Source organism: Callospermophilus lateralis, chromosome 1 (assembly GCF_048772815.1).
Source record: "Callospermophilus lateralis isolate mCalLat2 chromosome 1, mCalLat2.hap1, whole genome shotgun sequence".
In the NCBI taxonomy this organism is placed as follows: domain Eukaryota; kingdom Metazoa; phylum Chordata; class Mammalia; order Rodentia; family Sciuridae; genus Callospermophilus; species Callospermophilus lateralis.
Window position 1 is genome coordinate 222118158 of NC_135305.1, and position 22200 is coordinate 222140357.

Sequence of the window (22200 nt, forward strand, 5' to 3'; positions counted from 1 at the left end):
CAGTGGTAGCGCGCTTGCGTGGCATGCATGAGGCAGTGGGTTCGAGTCTCAGCACCACATACAAATAAATAAAATAAAGGTCCATCAACAACTTTAAAATATTTAAAAAAATTTTTAAAAAAAGTAATCAGGGTCAGGGAAGGTCCCTCTGAGGAGGTGACGGTGACACCAAGACTTAAAGGCAGAAAGGAAGAAGCCACCCTTGGAAAGACCTGGCAGAAACCAGAGGGTACAGCTGTGCAAAGGCCCTGGGGCAGCCCAGTGTTGGAGGAGCACCACCCTGTGTGGATGGAGCAGAGTGAGGAGAGGGAGACAGGGAGGAGGGGGTGGGCCAAGGCTAGCACCTGGGCTTTGACCCAGGGGAGGTGGGAGCCACCTGCTGTGGGCTAGAGAAGGGAGCAGACATTGGGGAAGCTTGACGTGAATCTAGAGCCGGGAGAAGCCAGCACTGGGCAGGACTGCGGCACCGACAGGTGGAGATGGGTTCAGAGAGCATGAGGCTGCCTGAGAGGGTGAGCAGGGAAGACGGTCCATCCCTGGCCCGCAAGGAAAGAGGAGGCTGGCCGGTGGCCCGCGCCTGCAATCCAGCATCTCCAGAGGCTGAGGCAGGAGGATCTGAGGTGCTTCAGCAAAAGCAACTCAGTGAGACCTCGTCTCTAAAAAAATAAATACAAACAGGGCTGGGGGGTGGCTCAGCCCCGGACAGGAGGAGGAGGTGGCTGAGGCCGGAGCCGCAGCACGTGTTCAAAGTGTGGCCCCTGGAGCCAAGAATAGGGGGCTGGCTCAGGAACTGCAGTCCACAGTGGCCCGTCCCTCTCCTAGGAACTGGGTCGCAGTCTCCCTCCAGAGCCTCCAGAGCCTGGCCCCGGGTCCCTGGAACGTGACCTCATTTGCATGGATCTTTACCGAGGCCACTGGGCTGAGGCCGCCTGAGGACCGCCCCCATCCAGTCCAACTGGCGACCTTAAGAAAAGGGGGATTTGGACACATGACGCACCGAGAGGCCAGAAGAGAACCAGGGGAGAGGCAGCGACAGTCTCGCCCAGCCTGCGGGGACCTGCTGCGGCCACGCCCTGATTTTGGGCTCCAGGCTCCAGGTGATGGAGCTTCTGCCTTCGGGCCACCCGCCCGGGGCTCCGTCGGGCAGACCGGCGCCCCCCCCTCAGCCGGCTCCTCACTTTCCGCCCCGGTCTCCTCCAGAGAGAGCCTCGCTGGCCGCCACTGGCCGTCAGGCTGCCACGGCGGGTCTGCTGCTGTCCTGGGAACTGCCACTTCCGCCCCCCGGCCCCTGGACATCCAGGCTCCTCCTGCCTCTGGCCGCTGCCAGTCCCTCTGCTCCCGCCACATGGCAGCCCCGGGCCACTTTCGGGTCCCCTCTGTTCCTCTCCTGCAGCAACCTCCTCTCCCTCGGACCAAGCTCGGGCCGGCAGACCCACGAGCCTTTCGGCCGCTTGCCCAGCGCAGGGGATCCCCGCCGTGGCTTCCCGGTACCCGGCGCAGCCCCCTCCTTCCCCAGGCCCAGCCCAGGTGCAGTTGGGGACAGCTTCTCCTGACAGGGCGCCCATGCGAGGCGCTGCACCCACTCCCCGGTAGAATTCAGGGGGTTGGTATTCACGGGGCGCTTAACTGTGCTCTCATCCCCCCACACCCACCCCAGGCCGGCGCCTGGCACCCTGTACTCCCAGCAGCTTGGGAGGCTGAGGCAGGAGGATCTCGCGTTCAAAGCCAGCCTCAGCAAGAGGGCGCTGAGCCACTCAGGGAGACCTGTCTCACATACAAAGTAGGGCTGGGGTGGCTCAGCGGCAAGTGCCCCTGGGTTCAATTCCTGGGAGGGTCCAGCAGCCCTGGCCCCTCCTGCCCACCCTGGGAACCCCCGTGCACCAGACTCTGCGCCTTCTGGAGCTTTCCTTAGGATGGGATGGGACAGGTGACCTTAACGGCTGGCTTCTCTCACCTGTACCAAACGGGTGGTTTCCAGCCCAGGGTGGTGGCGCGACCTGTAGTGCCAAGCTGTAGGGGGACCTGAGTTCAAAGCCGGCAACAAAGCGGGACCCTCAAACAGACAGACCGACAACCACACAGCCAGTCTGGAGCTTCCCCACCTCGGGCTCGCTGTGGCTCTGTGTCCTGTTGGAAGAAACACTTTTGTCCCTCCATTCCCCACCCGAGAGCACTGGGGACGTCGCAGGGCACTGCAGTTCCTCAGGCAGATGCTGAGCTGGGTGGCTGGGCCACACACGCACAGCACAGTGACTTCGCGCTGCACCTCAGGAAGGACCTGTCTCTCCAGCGTGGCCGTCCACTGGACCTTCCTAGCAGCACGCGCAGGAGCTCCACAGGCGCGAGCTGAGCTGCTCTTCCTCAGCCTCCTTTCGGATGACAATCTCCTGCTCTTGCCTCTGCGGATCCCCCATCCCGCCTCCTTCCCACCCCACCTCCCAGGAGGCTTCCTCCTCCTCCTCCCCCTCCTCTTCTGCCTCCTTCTCTCTCACTCACTGCAGGGTGGGATGGAATGCAGGGTCTCTCCCATGCTAAAGCACCCTACCGCTAAACTAGAACGCACTCTTTTACTTTTTATTTTGAGACACGGTCTCGCTAAGTTGCAGAGGCTGGCCTCAAACTTGCCATCCTCCTGCCTCAGCCTCCCAAGCACTAGATAGTTTCTTAAACTCACCCTATCAGAGCGGCCTCAAGAGCTTCCTGACTTTCCAATGCTGTCTTAACGGATCAAGAGGAGAATTCTTGCCTCGACCTTCTGCCAGGAGCCAGGGAACTTGAGGCTTCCCTGGAGCCCCGTCCTTCCCGGTCAGCGCCAGCCTCCCCGCTCTGCGCAGTTCAGCTGTGGCCTTCTCTGGCTGTGCGGACCCCTGCCCTAGAGCCTGTGCTTTCCCTGAGGGCCTTCTGTTTGGCCCCTAGAAGGCAGCAAGCTCTGGGAGGGAGGAGCTGCGTGGCCCTACTCAGTGTGCGCCCTCCACCCAGCCTAGTGCCCGGCACACAGGAAGCCGGCGGTAAATGCTTGTTATCCAGAGGAAAAGAAACGGATGCTTGCAACATACACAGCCCTCAACAAGGATGTTAGGGAAGAATGTGTAAGTGGGGACACTGTGTCACCGAGGAAAAGAGAAGAATGAACCCCAAGGACTCAGAAGACTGATGCAGGGGACTGTATCCGAGGCCAGCCTGCACAACTAGCTGACCCCTGTTTCAAAATGAAAAGGACGGGCTGGGGGTCCGCGGCAGAGAATGGCCCAGTGCACAGGAGGCCCTGGCTCCCCCCAGGACTGCAGGACACACCCAGCTGTTTCTAAAAAGAGAGAAGCGAGAAACAAAGCTGCTTACAGGGTGCCAAGGGGTGTTGGTAGACGAAGGCTCACCCCACCCCGGGGTCCACTCACCCCACCCCGGGGTCCACGGGGTCCACTCACCCCACCCCGGGGTCCACTCACCCCACCCCGGGGTCCACGGGGTCCACTCACCTCACCCCAGGGTCCACTCACCTCACCCCGGGGTGCACGCCCTCCTCCCGGGGTCCAAAGGACTTGGCAGGTGGCATTAAGGAGGGTTCCAGGAGGAAAGACCACCTGGGATCCTCTTGGTGTGCCTGCCGGAGTCACAGGGGTCACTATACCAGGGTCAACGTCAAAGATGTGGAAGGGGCACGGCCTGGTGATGGGAGCGGGAAGGGCGTGGCTCCGCAGCGGCCGCCCCCCGGGATCTGACGGGGAGGGCTGTCGCCGAGGGGTCCCCAGCCCGGGCTCAGCGAAGGCCCCCGCCCCAGCCTGCCTCCCGGCTCCCGCCCAGGAGCGTCCGAGGCCCGCAGACGTGCTGGCCCCTGCCCGGGGGGGTCGGGCCGCGAGCGGGAGGGCCCCCGTGCGGGGTCCCGCGACCGGCCGCGTCTTCGGGGTGGGGCGCCGCGGGGGCGCGGCCGGCGGGCGGCTCGGTGCGGCTGCGCGGGCCCCGCGGACAGCGCTCGGCGGGCGTGGCCGGTCCTCCAGGTCGCCCTGCAGTCCCGCTGGCGTGGAAGCATGTTGCACCCTAAAGGTATCGTCGCGGCCTCGGGGGGCTTCGGCCCCCAGGGCCCGCACCTCGCCCTGGCCCCGGCCCAGGTGGAGAGGCGAGGCCGAGCCATTGCTGACCCTTCTCTCGCCCCTCAAGGGAAGCCGAGGACAGCGGCGAGCGGCCGGCATTTTCACAAGTCGGCGCTGCTGATGAGCCACAGGGACAGCCTCGTAAGTCGCCTTCTGGCCTCGCTTCTCGTTTTTGTTTTTCCTTCCAAATTCCCTGCACTTACAGCGCGTGCACACACACGCGCACACACACACACACGCACACACGCGCACACACACGCACATGCGCACACACACACGCACACACACACAGTGCACACACACGCACACACTCACAGTGCACACACACGCACACACAGTGCACACACGCGTACACAGTGCACACTCACATGCACACACGTACACACGCACACACGTACATGCACACACGTACACACAGTGCACACACGTACACACCCCCGCGCGCACACACGCACACACACGCACACACAATTGTTTTCAGAGAGTGCCTTAAGAAGATGATTGAGCTGAAGCAAGACAGGGAATCTCCACCGAAACTTAAACGAATTTTTAAGGATAAATTGCATGAACGACAAACCAATGACAGGGAGGTGTGGCTTCTGGACGGTCTGGTGAGTCATTTGTTTGTGTGTTGAATTGTGTCAATGGAGCGGAAGTCAACCGCTAGCAAACATTGTGCACAACACGGGTTACAATGTAACGGGCTGCGCAACCTTCGAGTTACATTATTACAGTGCAAGGAGGGCCGTCCCCGCCGGTTTCCGTAGTGTAGCGGTTATCACGTTCGCCTCACACGCGAAAGGTCCCCGGTTCGATCCCGGGCGGAAACAAGTGAGCCTTTTTTTCCTGGTTTTGTATTACCTTTTCACTTTATTATGGAGTATATTTTTCAAAAGCTTCAAAATTCCTATAACAGTAATTACTGATTCACTTGTTTTTATTTCTAGACTCTTAAGAATATTTATGGAATTTAAAAAGTGATCCCAAGGTCATTAAACAGAAAACCTGGGTCTTAGACTATTGGAGAATTGAGATTTAAAAGCAAAAGCTGACGGCTGCGTTGGCCGGGAATCGAACCCGGGTCAACTGCTTGGAAGGCAGCTATGCTAACCACTATACCACCAACGCGGCGGCGACGGCAGATTTCCAGGCACCCCTGAAAAGCAACTTTGGCGGCCCCGGCCGTACCACCCGCACGGGGGCGTCTCTCCTCAGCTCCCGGCAGGTCGAGCCGCCTAATCGAGCTCCCCCCGGCGCCCGAGAGCGGTGGTGCGGCCGAGCGCTGTCCAATCGCGGGCCGCCGCTTGGGCAGCTCAACTTCCGGGTCAAAGGGGCCTGAGCCGGCGGGTCCCCCGTGTCCGCCGCCGCCGCTGTCCCCCGCGCCCGCCACTTCCGGGGCCGCAGTCAGGGGCATGGAGCCGCGAGCGTGAGGCGCCGCTGGCTCCGGGAGGCCCTGCCCAGCCCTGCCGCCGCCCCGCGCCCCGGTGAGCAGCGCCCGTGCCCGTCCCGCCACTCCCTGACCCCGAACCCGCCATTGACCGGCCCCACCTGGGCCGCGACCCCGTCCCCGCCATTGAACGGCCGCCGCGGCGCCTCCGCCCGGCCTCCCTGCGCCGCGGCCCCGCCGTCGGCCGCGCTCCGAGCCCACGGTCGCCGCCTCGGCTTCGCCTCCGCCCCGGCCCCGCGCCTTCCTCCGGCCGGTCCCGCCCGCAGGGCCACCCCGTCGCCGGCCTCTCTGCCCACCCCGCCGGGGCCGCGCCCAGGTCCGCTCTCGCGGCCACACACCTTGACAGCGCCGCCGCCGCCGCGCAGCCCGCGGAGGTCCCGACCCTCCGTCCGCTGCCCTCGCGAGCCCCCGGGAGACAGCGGCCGCCTCCTCGCACCCGCGTCCTGCCCGCGCCCCTCGCCACCACCTGGCCCTAACCAGCCCGCCTTCTCTCGGGGCCTGGGCCTGTCCAGCCGCCCTCTCTCCCCACGCAGTCTTAGGCCAGTCCTGACACGTCCCCATCAATATCGCAGCTAAGCCATCGAAGGTGACCCATGCCTTCCCCCCGACCCCTAACACCTCCAGGGCCCTGGAGCAAGTCGCTTGCCTCAGCGGCAAGAACGAACCTGCTTTCGAGAAGCTGGGACTAACGCCCAGGATACATGGACTGTAGTCACCAACCCCTGTGGCCCCTGGCAGGTCTTAGGGGACTGGACAGGGTGGGAGGACCGTGCTGCGGGGCTGTGAGCACAGCTGGACTCGAGCCAGGCAGAGAGGGTTAGGCCCCCAGCCACCTCCCCTGTGGGACACCAGTGGTAGGACAGCAAGCTAGCACACAGCTGGCCTCTTCCTCAGCCTGTGGTGTTAATGGCACATCTGTTCTGTCAAGGTCTGTGTCCCATGCCTGCAGCTGGAATGGAGGTTCCTTGGACCCTTTAGAAGGTCAGTTGTGCTGGGGTTGGGCAGCCAGGCAGGCTGGGGTGTGGACTGACTCTGGAACAGAGAGATAGACAGGAAGTGACTTTCTGTGGCCCTGGGGTCACTGCCCTCAGGGACCGTTGGCTGATGGCTGTAGCTTTTTGTGCATCTGCTGGAGGATTTTCTTTTATCCATTGTCCCTCTGATGCCCCTGGTGAGAGTGCTCTGGGGGACCTCAGGGAGAGGGGGGAGAGTGCCAGTCCAGCTGGACCACATCCCTTTCAGTGCCGGCACTTGCTGTTGATTGGAGAAAATTCTGGTCTGAAATGGACTCTAGTCGAGTCTTCCCTTTGGTGTGGTTTTAAGTAACTTGATTAGTTGACAGCACTGGCCCGTCCTTCTCTTGGTGCTGTGTGTGTGATCCCCTTAGTCTTCCCAGGAGCCCCAGATGTAGGGACTGTGTAGACCCATTTTATAGCTGGGGAAATTGAGATGCAGCCAGATTAGGTGGCTTCCCCAAGGTCGCACAGCCCTGAAGTGGCAGAGCTGAGGTTTGAACCCATTTCTCTCTGACATGGGCACCCTGGCTTTTCACCACTATGAATGCAGCTAGCGCCTCCTTGTGGTGACAGCGCTTCCACTGTTGCCGCCCTCCTGCGTCTAGGTGCTGGGCACCAGGTAGTTGGGACCTGGCAGCTTGGGCCTGGCTCTTGTAAGCGACTGAGCCAGGAGTCTCTTTGACTTTAGACAGCGTTCAAGACAGAACAGTGACTTGTGCCTTCAACCTCAGTGTTGACAGAGTATTTCTGAGTGTCAGCCATGGTTCCAGCTAGGGGATAGGACAGGAAACGGACAGCTGTGAGCCTGCTGCTGGGAACCGACCTCCAGAGGGAGTGGGGAGGGCTCACTCCCCGGAGGGGGCCTCTTAGCACTGAGACATTGGGCTGGGCTGTGCTCTGGGGTGGAGTCCTGGGCACTGCATGTGCTAAGTAGCATCCTTGGCCCCCACCCGCTCCATGCCAGGAGCTTCCTGTCCTGACAGTCACACGTGTCCACAGACATGGCCTTGTGTCTCCCCTGGGAGCAGACTCACCCCCCAGTTGAGGACCCCCCACACCAAGGAAAGGGTTGCACGTAATTGCTCCTTGAGACGGCGTCTTTTTTGTTTTGTTTTTTTAATGTTTTTTTTTAAAGCCGGCACATGGTGCTCGCCTGTCATCCCAGCAGCTTGGGAGGCTGAGGCAGGAGGATCGTGAGTTCAAAGCCAGCCTCAGCAACAGCGAGGTACTGAGCAGCTCAGTGAGACCTGTCTCTAAATAAAATACAAAATAGGGCTGGGGATGTGGCTCCGTGGTCAAGTGCTCCTGAGTTCAAGCCCCTGTACCAAAATATAGATAAATAAAAAAAACATTTTGTTAGTTGCAGATGGACACAGTACTTTTATTTACTTATTTATTTTTATGTGGTGCTGAGGGTGGAACCCACTGCCTCACATGTGCTTGGCAAGCGCTCTGCCCCTGAGCCCCAGCCCAGCCCCGCTGGGCCAGCATTCTTGCGCAGATATGGTGATGGTGTGGCCAGGTGGCAAGTGTGGATCGAGTCTCAGAAAGGATGGCATTGTGGTTGTTTGGGGCCTCCAGGATGAAAACGAACGTGTCACACAGCAACCATGGGAGGACGTCCCAGCAGAGGGCCTGGCCACTGCAAGGAGTGGGGGCATCTGGTGCTTTGAGGACAGTGAGGGGATCAGCGTGATGGGGGTCATGGTCAGGGACTGAAAGGAGGGGCCATGAAGGCCTTCAGGAGTGGCCACAGTCAGGGATTTGGGGCAGGAAGTCTGCTTCTGGCCAGTGCCCCTCAAATAGCATCTTTAGAGTCGTCGGAAATACTAAGGATGTTTTTTCACCAAGTTACAAAGAAAATAACAGTTCTGGACCCAGGTCAAGGGCCTGCAGCTGGCAAGGCCTCCTTGCTGGCTGGCAGAGTGCCAGGCTGGTGCGGGCATCCCACGGCGAGGCGGGGAGCTCACTCCCTGGGGTGACTGGCCAAGAAGACGCAGCTCGGGGAGGCGCCGGCTTCCTCTTGCTCTTCAGGGCAGGGCCTGAAGCCACCACAGCCTGGGATTCCCCTGGCATCAGGTGTCCCCAAGCCTGGGAGGTGCTCTCTGCCCACCGTGCTGCTCATGACATGTCCTCTGCCATGCAGGCCCCACCCTCCCGAGGTCAGCGAGCAGTTAATGCGGAAGGTGAAGAAGTTGCGTCTGGACAACGAAAACTCGGAAGGCTGGAGAAGGTAAGGTGGCCTCGGGGCTCCGGATGGGCGTGGGGGGCCCCCAGATTCTCAGCAGCCCAAGGCGTTTCCCCAGACCTGCTGAAGCAGCAGGCGTGGTGTGGTCAGGTGGGTGCCCTGGGTGGCTTTGGGTGCAGAGTGGCTTCCCTGGCCTTCACCTACTTGATGCCAACTTCTTGCCCAGTCACCAAGACCAAAAATGTCCCCACACACCGTTGAGCTCTGCTGGGGACAGACTCACTGGAGAGAACTGGTGGCCAGGCTGCAGGGTGGTGGAGCCTGACTGGCCTGGGCTCTGCTCCCCTCCTTTCCTGAGTGACAGGGACAGGCCTTTCAGCCTCTCAGAGCCCCTGGTTTGCCCCAGAAGTTCACTGCTCCCCGTGTCCAGCTCCCCATCTTACCGTGCACTTCACCATGCCCCCACGGCCCAGGGGATCCCACGCCTCAGGGCTCGGTGTGCGATGTAGGGCCTGCGGTAGCTCCTCACCCAGCACCTGCTCCAGGCATTGGCTCCCAGTGCGTGGAGCATGTGCCCTTTTGGGGAGCCGGAGGATAAAGGGTGGTGACTTCCCCAGATGCAAATTCTAGAAAGGGGAGCACCGGTGTCTGGAGGATAAATTCACTGGGGGTCCAGTGGCTGGTGGCAGATGACCTTCTGCATGGGCTCCATGTCCTGTGGGCATAGGCTGCAGGCCCGCTGAAAGCTGAAGGCCTAAGTGGGACCAAGTGCAGTACTGTCCCCAGCCGCTCCACTCCGCAGGACAAAGCATGGCCTGGGCCAGTTGCTCCAGTCCCTTTGTGGCTTGTCCCCAGGGCATTGTGGTGGGACCCCACCCCCTGGCTGCCCTCCTGAGTGCCCTGCTGAGGTCTGCCTCCCTTTCTGCCTTATCGCTTTCTGGGCACCGAGAGTTGCAGCCGGTGCTTGGAGTCCACAGTTTCTTATTGCTTCTTCCCTCCTCCCTCATCGTGGCCCTCTTGGGTCTCTGGTGGACACAGGAGCAGCTGGTCCCCACCCTTGAAGCACCAGTGTAGGTAGAGGCCACAGAACTCCAGCCCCACCTTGACAGTGCCTGCATGTTTGAAGCTGTGTGCTGGTGACGGGTTGAGAAGACGCCCTGCTGGTTGGCGGGAGGAGAGTAGGTGGCCTGGGCTAAGTGGCTTGGAACACACTTCCCTCTCCCAGCTGTGTAAACTCCTCACTGGAGAGCACAGGGCAGGGGTGGAGGAGGACACGCTTCCTCACCTCTGCCGTCCCTGGCTGGTGCTGTCCCTGCCTCGGCCTGGATAGCAGAGGGGCTAGTGGCAGGCTGGGCTCCAGCTAGAAGGTTCTAGTCACGTCTCGAAGATTCCTAGGCGTTCCTCCCGATGTCTCGTTTCATTTCTCAGCTCCTGGATCGTTTCTTTGCTTCCTGGGCTCTCTGCGGTGATCGGAGGCAAGATAAGGCTTGATGGTTCTTTGCTACGAAAATAAGCCATGTGATTTCTGAAGTGCTTCTGCTGGGCTCCCAGCCTGTGGGGTCCCCTTGGGGAGATCTGAAGATTGTGATGTTTTTTCCCTCCCGGGGCAAGACTTGAACGAGGGTGGCACACCGTGGGGAGGGGGTGCTAAGCCAGTCAAAGCAGTTCCCCCGGCTGGGTTTTCTGGGCTCATTGCCAGCAGCATGCGGGACTGTGTGGGTCCTGGGCCCTGCCTGTCACTGCCTGCGGCTCCCTGATGCCCTGGAGGTGGACCGCAGTGCTGCTGTGGGACAGAACCTCCTGTGTGTGACCCACAGCAAGGTACCCATCCGCCCAGGGCTCAGCTTATTTGACCCAAGGGCCCTGGCCGGGCTGGTGGCCTCTGCCTGAGTCTTCAGAGCACCTAGGAGCTGCTGGACCGCTCCTGGCTGGAGGTGGGCAGCAGCTGGCTCTGCTGTGCCTGGACCTCAGCCAACAGAGGGTTAAGCCAGGGAAGCAGTCCTCCCTGTCCTTCGTTAGGGGTCAAGCTGGCGGGGGTCGGGGGGCCTCTGGGGTCCATCTCAGCAAATGATGCTTGGAAGCCACCACCTCTAGGTGGCCTCTCAGCTGCCTGCCTGAGCCTCCTGCAGTGTCCACCTGCCCTGGGGGGCTGGGCCCAGGACGCCTCGGCTCCAGGACTCTCCCTGCGATGCCTGCTCGATGCCTGCTTGGTGGACGCCTTTGTCTCACGTCCTCAGCTCCAACTGGCAGTGAGCCTTTGCCCCTCCAGCCTCTGGCTCCCCTCCGCACATCCGGTGTTGCAGACCTGAGCGAGGGGACCTTCACAGGGCCTGGCTCTTCCGAGGTGCTCAGTGACACCTGCGTGTCTGTCTCCTGTGCTGGTGGCTCTCCAGGGTCTCTTCTTGGCCAGGGACAGTTTTTGGGAATCGGGCTGTACCAGGTCAGGGCCACCCTTCTGCCCTGCCTTCCCTCCTGTGAGCAGCAGCTGCAGTTTCTGTTTCTGCTGCAGGAGCCACTGCTGCTGACCCCTGCGGGTGGAGTGTGCGGGGACCGGCGCTGGGGTGCTGCCGAGGGAAGCCAGGCCGCCTCCACTGTCCTCGCCAGGCCACGCTGGGGCCTTTAGAACTGGGTCAGCTCGACTGGGTGTTTGGATTACCTTAAAACAAATATTTGCCTCTCTGGTCCAGCCCAGTCCAGCAGCTTGTGCTGAGCCAGCATGAGGGGGAGGGCGCGGGCCCTCCAGACCCGGTGGGGGACAGTGGGGTGCCCTGTGGGAGGAGGTGCTCGTTCACTCTCACCTGAGTGACGACTGGCCGAGTTCCCTGTCACTCTAAGGGAGGTCTGGGTGTCCCCTGCAGTGCAGCAAGCCTGCAGGTGACAGGTAAGCACTGCCCCGCACCCACAGGCCTGGATTCCCTGACCGAGACCGCCTCCTTGCAGCCTTCGCACGCCTGGGGCGCCAGGTCCCCCATCAGGGCCTGGGACACAGCCAATGTGGGGGGACAGGCATGCAGCAAGTAACTACAGTGACAAATGCTTGAGGGCGAGGTCAGCTAGGTGGCCTGAGAAAGTCCCAGAGATGGGATGGACGATGGCTGCAGAAGGTTTCTGAGGACCTGCCAAGTCTCTGAGCGAGGAGATGTGTTTAGAAGTTGGTCAGGCGAAGAGGAAGCAGTGCTCCAGGCAGAGGCGACAGAGGCGCAGGCCTGGTGGGGGGCCGGGGGGCTGAGAAGGGGGTGGGCTGCAAGAGCCGTTGGGCAGCCTTGAGGGCGTGGTGAAGACTGCATGCGGGTTACAGGGGTGCATTGTGTATGCTTCCTGGGGCCGGGGGTGGGCCCCAGCTCTGCCCAGCCTGGGGACTGCCTTCCCCCTGGGAGCCAGGAGCCAGGAGCCAGGAGCTGGAGGGTTGGAGGACCCGCCTGCTGCGGCTGTGGGGTCCCAGGCAGAGGTGGCTCCAGCGTTTCAGCGAGGGGTGACTGCCTCGGATCCCAGAGCAGCGGGTGGAGAGGAGGAGAACACTTTGAGACCCATTTAGGGGGACAGGGAGGTCGCACAGGGGTGGGACCTGCTGCCAAGGGGACAGTTTGAAAGCCAGACAGCCCTCCCTCCTCAGCCTGTCCACCGGTCCCTCTTTCCTCGCAGCTTGTCACTGCATTCCGAGGGAGCTGAGAGGATGTCCTGCGGGGCCCCGGTGATGGAGCGGGCCGACGCGGGCGACATGGACGACCCTGCAGCCCGCTTCCAGGTGCAGAAGCACTCCTGGGACGGGCTCCGCAGCATCATCCACGGCAGCCGCAAGTACTCGGGCCTCATTGTCAACAAGGCCCCGCACGACTTCCAGTTTGTGCAGAAGGCAGACGAGTCGGGCCCCCACTCCCACCGCCTCTACTACCTGGGTAAGCCTGCCCGGACGCCGGGCTGCCCTGAACTGGCAGGTCTCAGGGCAGCTTCACTGGCCTGCTCAGAGGACCTGTGTTTACAAAGTGCACGTGGTGGGCCTGCTGTGGGGACATAGTCTCACAGGCCGTGGCACCCACAGATGGCACCCTGTCATTAGGAGAGCTTGGGGCGGGGCGAGGGGAGGAGGACGCGCCCCCACCAGCGCTGGCCTGCCCGTCTGCACTGCCAGACACTGGTGGCTTGGAGCCTGGAAATTGTTTCCACGCGGTCAGCTGGGCTTCTTCCCAGGCCCCTGGCCCAGGCTGGGTGGAGCATAAGAAACAGGACAGCGCACAGAGATCCCCTGTGGGAGGTGGCAGACTTCAGTGGGAGCTCGCTGTGTAGGGACGTGTTGTGAGGGATCCTCAGGCTCACGGAGAGGCAGGTGGCTTGTGTCACCGCCAGTAGTTCATGGGTGGCTTGCTGCATGTTTGCCACCCGCCTCAGATTCCTAGAAGTGGGTGCTCATGCTTGGTGGCGTCCTCTCTGGGCATGTGCCTTGTGAGCACACTTTCTCCGTTAGGCTGTCTGTCCACCAGACCCTCAGCACTGACCAGCCTCGTGGTCCCCTGCAGGCAGGCCAGAGCCGCCTCCTTTAGGGGACCGGAAATATGTGTAGAATGAATGGATGTCACCCTACTTTGCCTGAAGGGCATATAAGGAGGAGGCCCTTGAAGGAATCAGCCAGGCCTGGTGGCACATGGCTGCTGACCGATGGCAGGGCTTCTCAGTCTGCCACTGTGGACACCAGGTCAGATTGCTCTGTGTGGGCAATGCCCTGGGCATTGCAAGATGCCGAGCAAAACCGCCTCCAGTTGAGAGCCACTGTCCCGGCTTCAGCAGGAGCCGGTTATTCTCTAGGCCCATGCTCTTGACTGGGGATCCCTAAGACCACACCCACTCGTGCCTGGGCCTCAGTCGGTACTGGCACGAAAGAAGGAGCAAGTCACTGCCGTCCTCTGCCTGAGGCTGAGCACATGCTCGTGACAGAGACCCTGATGGACACTGGTGCAGTCCCTCAGACAGGCCTGTGGTGGGAACAGAGCCAAGAGGGGCGTGGCCAGGAGCGGGGCTCTGCAGACCTTCGCCTGAGGGCCATGGGGCTTTGAGCTGCATCAGCACCCTGAATGGGCGATCTCGCAGCCCGAAAGCTGGGAGTTCACTACCTGGCCCTTTGCAGAGAAGCGTTTGCCAGCGCTAGTCTGGAAGTTAGGACGGGAAACCTCCAAGTGTCACTCACCCAAGAGGGAGCTGCGGAGGGTGCCCAGATCAGGGAGCTGGCGGGCCGCGACCTCCCCTGGTTTGCCGTTTGCCCCGCGGCACCCACCCCCTGTGCCATACAGCCCTGGGCCCTGGGCTTGTGCTCGTGCCCTTGCCCCTTGCTCAGGGTGCTCAGTGAGGTTCCTGCGGCTGCGCTGAGATGGTGGCCTCCCACAACTCAGTGAGAGTGAAAAGTCACCTCACCAGTTAGGAGGCCAGAATTCTGCACGGGGTTGCACAGGCTGAAACTGAGGTGTGGGGCACCGCGCTCGCTCCAGAGGCTCTAGGGGACATGTGTTCACTGCCTCTGCCAGCGTTAGTGGCTGCCAGCATTCCTTGGCTTGTAGCCACATCTCGCTATTCTCTGCCTTCACGGTCACATTGATTTCTTCTCTTCTGTCCTGCTGGGATTCCCTTCTGCCTCCCTCTTAAAGGACACCTGATAGCTGGGCTCAGGAGGCTGAGGCAGGAGGATCTCGAGTTCAAAGCCAGCCTCAGCAACGTAGACCCTAAGTAACTCAGCGAGACCCTGTCTCTAAGTAAAATAAAAAGGGCTGGGATGTGGCTCGGTGGTTAAGTGCCCCTGGGTTCTATTCCTGGTACCAAACAAACCCCAAAATAAGGACATGTGCTGACAGCAGGCCCCCCAGGATGATCCCCAGCCCACAAGCCTCCGTCTGTCCATGGTTACAAAACCCATTTTCACCACACGTGAAGGCATTCATGTCTAGGCCCCAGGACAGGTACATCTGGGTTTGGGAGCCACTGTTCAGCCTCCAGAGCTGCGAGAAGGGACAGAAACCCTCTGAACTGGCCCAAGCTGCAGAGGGCATCTCCTGGGGGAAATGGCATGTCTCATGGTGCCCAGGGCTCAAGGCCCAGCCGCCTCAGGAAGTGGACCAGGAGACTTTTGGAACCCAGGTATGGCACCATGTGCCTACTCTGTCCAGGCCCTGCCACCCAGGTCTCCTGCCATGCATCCCCACAGCTCCAAGGTGCCAGTGTACCCCAGGAATGGAGGAAGGACCAGATTGGCTGAGCCTAGGTCCGCTGTCCAGTCACTTGCAGCCTGTGTCCAGGTGGGTGGGACCCATAGCCTAGGGCTGCTGAGAGCCCGGCCAGTGGTGGGGGGCAGCTCCAAACAAGGGTATGCTCTTAGCAGAGACCCCAGAATATACTGCCTCTGTTGGGGTGGTGGTCACCCTCCAGCCAGTCACGTCACTCACCACCAAGCTCTCAGGGCTGCCCGTGGCCCCCACGTCGATGGCATGTCTTGGTGCCAGGCCCAGTCTGCTGCCCTGAGTCATGACCTGCCTTAGGCCCAGGTTTGCCACCTGAGGCACATAGAGCTAGTCACTGGGGCCTTCCGGGAGCGCCCCTCTGTTCTGACTGGTGGAGCCCAGTGCATACTGGGTGGCCCAGTGACAGGCGCCTTCCCACTCCTACTGCAGGAAGATGGGCGGAGAGGCCTGGGGCCTGGACTCCAGCTGTCCTCTGTGGCCAGTCCCTCATCCCGTCCCACAGCATCTTCTGTTAGGAGAGGAGGTCTCAGGGCCCTGGGCGGGTCTCGGACTCCTGTAGCAAAGAAAGCCAGGACTGGGGCCTGTGACTAGGAAGGGTGTCCTGGCTCTGGCCATGTGCCCTGCCCTGCCAGGCCAGCCCGTGAGGCCATGCCACTCGGTGACTGGATGCAGTGTTTGCACTGTCCTGTGTCACCTGCCACGCCTGTGGGGGCAGTGGGTGATGGGTGGGCAGGACTGGCAAAAGGGGAGGCACAGTGGCCACAGGGGTCAGCGGCTATCTTTAACCCTCTCCACCTTGTGCCTTGATGCCAGGCGTCACTGTGCTGGGAGGTGCGCCTTGTCCTCGGCGAGGCCTTACCTTTGACTTCCTACTGGAAGGCTCTCCTTGAGGGTCCCTGTGGGTGACTGTCCCCAGGCTGCTCTCTAGAAAACCGCCCCCAGCCCCTCCCAGCCCTTCCTGTTGCCCCGTGTGCTCTCTTACGTGTATGTGTGTGTACACGCACATGAGTGTGTGTTTCCCCAGTACTGGGGGGGACCTGAGCTTCATCTATACATTTACTCATTTATTCATTCATTGGTATCAGGGAGACTGAACCCAGGGGTGCTTAACCATTGAGTCACATCCCAAGCCCCTTTTTTCTTTTAACTTTTTTTTTTTTTTAATATTTCTTTAGTTGTAGATGGACACAATGTCTTTATTTTATTTATTTGTATGTGGTGCAGAAGATGGAACCCAGTGCTTCACGCGTGCTAGGCAAGCGCTCTGCCACTCAGCCCCAGCCCCAGCCCCAGCCCCAGCCCCAGCCCCTCCTTTTAACTTTAATTTTGAGACAGGGCCTCACTAAGTTGCTGAGGCTGGCTTTGAACTCGTGATCCTCCTGCCTCAGCGTCCTGAGCTGCTGGAAGGCAGGCGTGGCCACGGTGCCGGGCTTGCCCCTATGTTGCTTTTTTTTGAGATCTGAGCTGTGCCTCATAGTCCACAGCCTTGTACTTTTCAAGTTGTGGGACTTGGTGGCTCTCAGCAGTATGTTTGCAGCATCGCACACACGTCACCTCTGTCTAGTTCAGAGTGTTCTGTCACCCTAGAAGAAGCCTGTGCGCAGCACGCACGCCCATGTTCCCCCAGCCCTCCTCAGCATCCTGTGCCTGGAGTCCCCTGCTCTGGACATTCGTATCAGTGCAGCCACACTCCGCATGTTCTGGTCCCCACTCGCCTGGTGCTTCTGGAAAGCAGGGAGTCCCCGCAGACTCGGGGCCTCGGGCCAGGCGTGATGGCGCATGGTGCACACCTGTGGTCCCAGCTATTCTGGTTGGATCACCCAGGGGTTTGGGGCAGCCTGGGCAACAAAGTAAGACCCTGTCACTTAAAATAGTTCAAAAAATAAAACTCAGGCCTTTAGAGAGCAAGTCGCTCTCCCAGAACTCAGGCCCTCCACCTTCTTCCACACAGTCATTTCCACCCGCACACGTCTAAAGTTAACTTTGCGTTTTTCACAGGTCTCTTTTAAAAGGAAGCCCTGGAGAGGTCTCCTTATTTTTCTTTGGGTTGCTCGTCTGCCCCTAGCTGTCCTTTATAGGTGTGCCCGGTGCGCAGCCTGCCAGGATGAATGCCCTCCTCGGTGTTGAGCCCTGAGGGCCTGGCGGGCTGCCCGCTCTCCCCTCAGAACCCTGTGGGAAGGAGGAGGTCCTGAGAAGGAGGGTAGCAGCAGCCTGGGTCTTTCTGCCCAGAAACTCGAAGAACATGCAGGGCCAGAGCTGGGTTCAGTGGCAGAGTACTGCCCAGTGCAGAGCCACCGCCGGACACCCTGTGCTGTTGGAAGGTGCACACAAGGAGAAGCCCAACTTGGTGCCCAGCCTTGTGGCAGAGGTGTCCTGGATCCCACGGGGCCAGGCGGCAGGTGCACCCTCCTGTGTCTGCAGGTTTCCCAGCCCCAGGTCTAACCACGTCTGTTATCCAGCTGCCACTCAGTCAGACCCTGTCTCAAAAATGAATAAAAAGGACTGGGGTGTGGCCCAGTGGGAGAGCATTCTTGGGCTCAATCCCCAGTCCACACACAATTTTTTTTTTTTTTCAGAAAAAAGATTGCATCTATACTGAATGCCACTCATTTTCTTGTTATTGTTTTCTAAACAATACAACATAACAACTGTGCACACAGCATTTATTAGGTAATCTGAGTCACCCAGAAATGACTGAAAGTCCGGGAGGGTGTGTGAGGTGCTGTGAGTGCTGGGCTGTTGACCTGCGGGACTGGAGCATCTAGATTTTGGAATCCTGGGGGGTCCTGAGCCCAATCTCCCAAGGATACTGAGGAAAGACCTCATTTTATCTGCTTCAGAGAAGTCCTTAGTGCCTTCCACAGTAAGACCCATCCCAGTCTCAGAGACACAGCACTTGAATAACTGATGGACTGCAGGTGACTCGGGTGACACAGGCATCGTGTGGCTGGCTCTGTGGGCTGTACTTCATGCACCTGCACAGAAACCTCCCTTGGCAGCCGTGTCCCTGGTCACCTACAGGAGCGTTAGATTGAACCAGTGCTTCTCCTCAGGGGAGATTCCATTCCTCAAGGAATACTGGGCACATCTGGGGACATTTGTGGCTGTCACTTGCTCTTGGCAGGGAGGGGTGGAGCCGCAGTCTGCAGAGCCCACCCCTGAGGAGGCTGCTGTGCGAGTGGTGAGAAAGGCTTTCCCTGGCTGTCACCCTGGGTGGGTTCCTTCCCAGCCTTCCCCTCCAGAGGGGCCGTCAGGAGCCAGGCCTGGCATCCCCAGTGCCCTTCCTATTCTTCCATGGGCTATTTCTCCAGTAATTGTGGCCACCATATTCAGCTCAGCTGCCTCAGAGGAGGAAGACCCTGTCGCTGAAGTGATCACACTCCAGGCCTGTGGCTCTCTGGGGAGGGGCGCTCCGTGGGACCCAGCTGCAGGGACCCGGAGCCCTCTGGAGGCCCTGCCCACCTGGTGGGTGCTCATGCAGGCCGTTGTGCTGTGCCTGCAGGGATGCCCTACGGCAGCCGGGAGAACTCCCTCCTCTACTCGGAGATCCCCAAGAAGGTGCGCAAGGAGGCCCTGCTGCTGCTGTCCTGGAAGCAGATGCTGGACCACTTCCAGGTGGGCTGCGTCCTGCCGCAGAGTCCTGTCTTCCCAGCATGATGCTGCCCGGCCGTGTGCCACAGAGGGGCCCAGGCTGCCCAGAGCAGGCTCTGTCCTAGCTGCAGGCCTCCCTGGTGGAAGCTGTCAGATGCAGCCTTCCCAGATGTGGGGCCCGGGGCCGGTCCTGAGGGCGGTGGTGGCCCTCCATGTAGCCTGCTTGCGAGTGGGTGCGGCTCAGGTGGGGGGGCCTCCTGTGTCCACGTTGCTTCACACGAGGCCGAGCAGAGCATGTTGCAGCTCTGTGCATCCCAGAGCCTCCCTCCCTATGGCTTGTCCCCTCTGTCCCCAGTGCCCAGCTGAACCACTTTGCGTTCTGCACAGTGCCGATGGTTCTTCTGCTTCTCCTTTATTTTACTGAGCTTTGAGGGGCTGGGGATGAAGCACAGGGCTTCCGTGCACACCCGGCATGCGCTGTACCCCTGAGCCACCCACTGGCCCAGTCTGCTTTAAAAAAAATTCATACCTTCGCTTCGGCCGCCACAGGGCCCTGGTCTGCAGGTGTCACCACGCTGTGTGCTGTGCGAGAGGGCTCCCCTGCCGGGCCTGGGCCAGGCACTCAGTGGCCAGGCTTGAATCCCTGCTCCCCCAACTCTTGCAGACGGTGTGGATATTTAGGGTTCGGGGGTTTTGATTTTGATGGAATGCTCTTGTGGGGAGGGGCTGCTGGAGAGGCAGTGGGCACCAGGGAAGAGTCCCCAGTGGCTGGGACAGGATTGCCTGGAGAGACTCTGTGGCAGGGGGTTTAAGGAGAGCCCTCTGCCACTTCCGCGCAGTCGCTAGTGCACCAGGCCAGGCTGCCTTGCCCCTCTGGGCCCAGGTCCAGGCTCTGCCCACCTGCTATGTCCAGCATGCAGAGCCCTCGCGGCGTGGCCTTGCAGGTGGGCCCAGGCCACCAGGTTTCTGTCTGTCCCCCAGGCCACGCCCCACCACGGGGTGTACTCGCGGGAGGAGGAGCTGCTGCGGGAGCGAAAGCGCCTGGGCGTCTTCGGCATCACCTCCTACGACTTCCACAGCGAGAGCGGCCTCTTCCTCTTCCAGGCTAGCAACAGCCTCTTCCACTGCCGGGACGGCGGCAAGAATGGCTTCATGGTGAGCCCCGGCCTGGCCAGGAAGGCAGGGCTGCTGGGGCCCCTCCCTCAACCGGCCTCTCTGTCCTCAGGTGTCCCCCATGAAGCCCCTGGAGATCAAGACCCAGTGCTCGGGGCCCCGGATGGACCCCAAGATCTGCCCCGCAGACCCCGCCTTCTTCTCCTTCATCAACAACAGCGACCTATGGGTGGCCAACATCGAGACGGGCGAGGAGCGGCGACTGACCTTCTGCCACAGGGGTGAGGACCTGTCGGCCCTCCTGGGACAGCAGCCTAGCAGCCTGCCAGCTTCCAGACAGCCCTGCCACTGGCTCACTCCGGGCCTCGCCTCTCCCTCTCGCACACCCCAGGCACCGCCTTGCCCCCCTGGCTCTGTGTCTGCCTGGCCTGCAGCTTCCGTCTGCAGAAGGGAGCCCTCCGTGGCACCGGCCCACAGCCCAGCGGGCACTGCTGCTGCAGCCCCCATGAATGCGGGGCTCACCCTTGCTGTCCTAAGGGTCTGCACCGTGACCTGCCTCGCAGGTGCCTGTGTCCCCACCCCCAGGCCCCTCTGCTGAACCCACAGGCACGGCCTCTGGAGGAGGTGCTTCTGGTGTGGAGTGGGCGCTGCTAGGGATCTTGTCAGCACCCTGCAGTGCCCAGGAGGCCCCCTGCGTCCACGCGGAAAGCATGGTGTGTGAGGGCACCTGAATGGTCTCATCTGTGGTCTCTCCCCCAGGTTTGTCCAATGTCCTGGACGACCCCAAATCTGCTGGCGTTGCCACCTTCGTCATCCAGGAGGAGTTCGACCGCTTCACAGGCTGCTGGTGGTGTCCTACGGCCACCTGGGAAGGTAGGTGCCCTGCTCGTGCACCGCCTCAGCAGGGCCTCCCAGCAGTCATGGGCCAGGGCTGCCCTTGATCTCCTTTTACCCTTGTCCCTTCTTTAAAGGCCTGGTCTCCACACACCTGTGAGTTCTGAGGTGCTGGGATTCGGTGCAGGGATTTTCGGGGTGCAGTCGGGCCTTCACACCCCACTCTGGGCCATTTTGTGCTGGGAACGGCTCTGTTTGTGTTACCATTGGGAAAGTCAGGCCCAGAGAGGAGCTGGACTGGGGTGTGTCTGGAGTGCCTGGTGAAGCCCCGTGGCACCACAGAGCCCGCATGCAGCAGGGATAGGTGGCAGCAGGGACGTCCCCGCACCCTTGGCAGCCTGCTGTGCCCTCAGGGTCAGAAGGCCTCAAGACGCTGCGCATACTGTATGAGGAAGTGGACGAGTCGGAGGTGGAAGTCATCCATGTCCCCTCTCCTGCGCTGGAGGAGCGGAAGACGGACTCCTACCGCTACCCCAGGACAGGCGAGTGCTGCCCCCCGGCCTCTGGGAACCAACGTGCACGGGAAGGTCCCTGTCCATCCCCGCCCAGCCTCCCCAGGCTCGTCACGGGGCTCTGGGTCAGGAGGCTGCCCCTGGGTGTGGTCGAGAGTGGAGGCCAAGCTGCTCACCCCTCAGGCTGCCCCATAGTCAGGGCTCCGCAGCAGCCACGGGAGGCCAGCGCAATGGTGCCCTGTTGGCCACCCACTCAGGAGGCCTAGCCAGGAGGATGGCTGGACCTCAGGAGTTCAAGGCCAGCCTGGGCAGCATAACAAGACCCCGTTGCTTAAAAACAAGATCGATGTTTACAGCCATCTTTTTTATAGACAGTTCAAATTTGAATCGCACGTCACCTCCCTGTCACATGGAATGCCTGTGGTCCTACATACCTGAAGTGCCGTCTGTCCTTTAGTCCCTTTCACCTTCAGAAAGGACATTTAGCTGTTAAATCCAGGAGTCGCGGCGGGTTTTGGTCCTCTGCCAACAGGGCTGTGGGGTCCCCTCCCACGCCCCGTGGCCCCTCGGGCTGTGTCCGTCTCTGCCCTGGGCCTCTTCCCTTTTTGACCCCTTGGTAGTGCCGATGTTCTTGTTGAGCCAGGTCATCTCTAGAGCAAAACCAGGTACCCACTGGGGTGTGGCCCAGAGCCAGCTGGGAGCCCGGCTCAGGCCTGCGGCTGGCGGCCACCCTGGAAAGCTTTGAGGGCACTACTGCCTGCTCCTGTACCCACCTGTCCACAGCTGTGCGCACGGAGCCTCTGTGCCACTTGTTCCAGTCCCACCTGGGACTGTTGGTCTCCTCCTCGCCTGACAGATAGGGAAGCGAAGGCTCCGAGACGTCACCCTGTCCTGGTTCTAGAGTGACAAGTGCCAGAGACCAAATTTGCCATCTGTCTGGGGAAGGGGCAGCATTGCCCTCTGCCATGGCCTGGCCCTTCTCCTGGGCCCTGAGCTACGGCCCTCTGGAAGGGCCAGTCTGTCCCAGTGGTGGCCGCCTGCCTCCTGAGGGCTCGCCTGGCTGACTGGAGAAGACCCGTCCCCTGTTGCATTGTCAGGGTGTCATGGTGCCACGTCCTATCCTCTTAGGCCAACTGTGATGCTTTCCCAGGGCAGGGTGCATCAGCTTGGTGGATGCCCCACCCCCCACC

At 60.9% G+C, this 22200-nt stretch overlaps 1 protein-coding gene and 2 non-coding genes across 3 annotated transcripts in view; 2 read left to right on the plus strand and 1 right to left on the minus strand.

Annotated features, from left to right (window-relative positions):
* The first annotated feature begins 4845 nt into the window (after window positions 1-4845).
* Window positions 4846-4918, plus strand: Trnav-cac (transfer RNA valine (anticodon CAC)). Its single transcript has one exon. It is a non-coding gene; the product is annotated as a tRNA-Val (tRNA).
* A 226-nt stretch (window positions 4919-5144) lies between these two features.
* Window positions 5145-5216, minus strand: Trnag-ucc (transfer RNA glycine (anticodon UCC)). Its single transcript has one exon. It is a non-coding gene; the product is annotated as a tRNA-Gly (tRNA).
* Window positions 5217-8697: 3481 nt separating this feature from the next.
* The window catches only part of Dpp9 (dipeptidyl peptidase 9), a 30898-nt gene continuing 17395 nt past the window's right edge, over window positions 8698-22200 (plus strand). The window contains exons 1-7 of the mRNA XM_076851153.2: window positions 8698-8784; window positions 12382-12635; window positions 18463-18575; window positions 19533-19706; window positions 19777-19945; window positions 20424-20537; window positions 20912-21044. Of these exons, the coding sequence (XP_076707268.2) occupies window positions 8729-8784; window positions 12382-12635; window positions 18463-18575; window positions 19533-19706; window positions 19777-19945; window positions 20424-20537; window positions 20912-21044 (1013 nt within the window). The 5' untranslated portion in view covers window positions 8698-8728. The remainder of the gene's footprint in view (window positions 8785-12381; window positions 12636-18462; window positions 18576-19532; window positions 19707-19776; window positions 19946-20423; window positions 20538-20911; window positions 21045-22200) is intronic.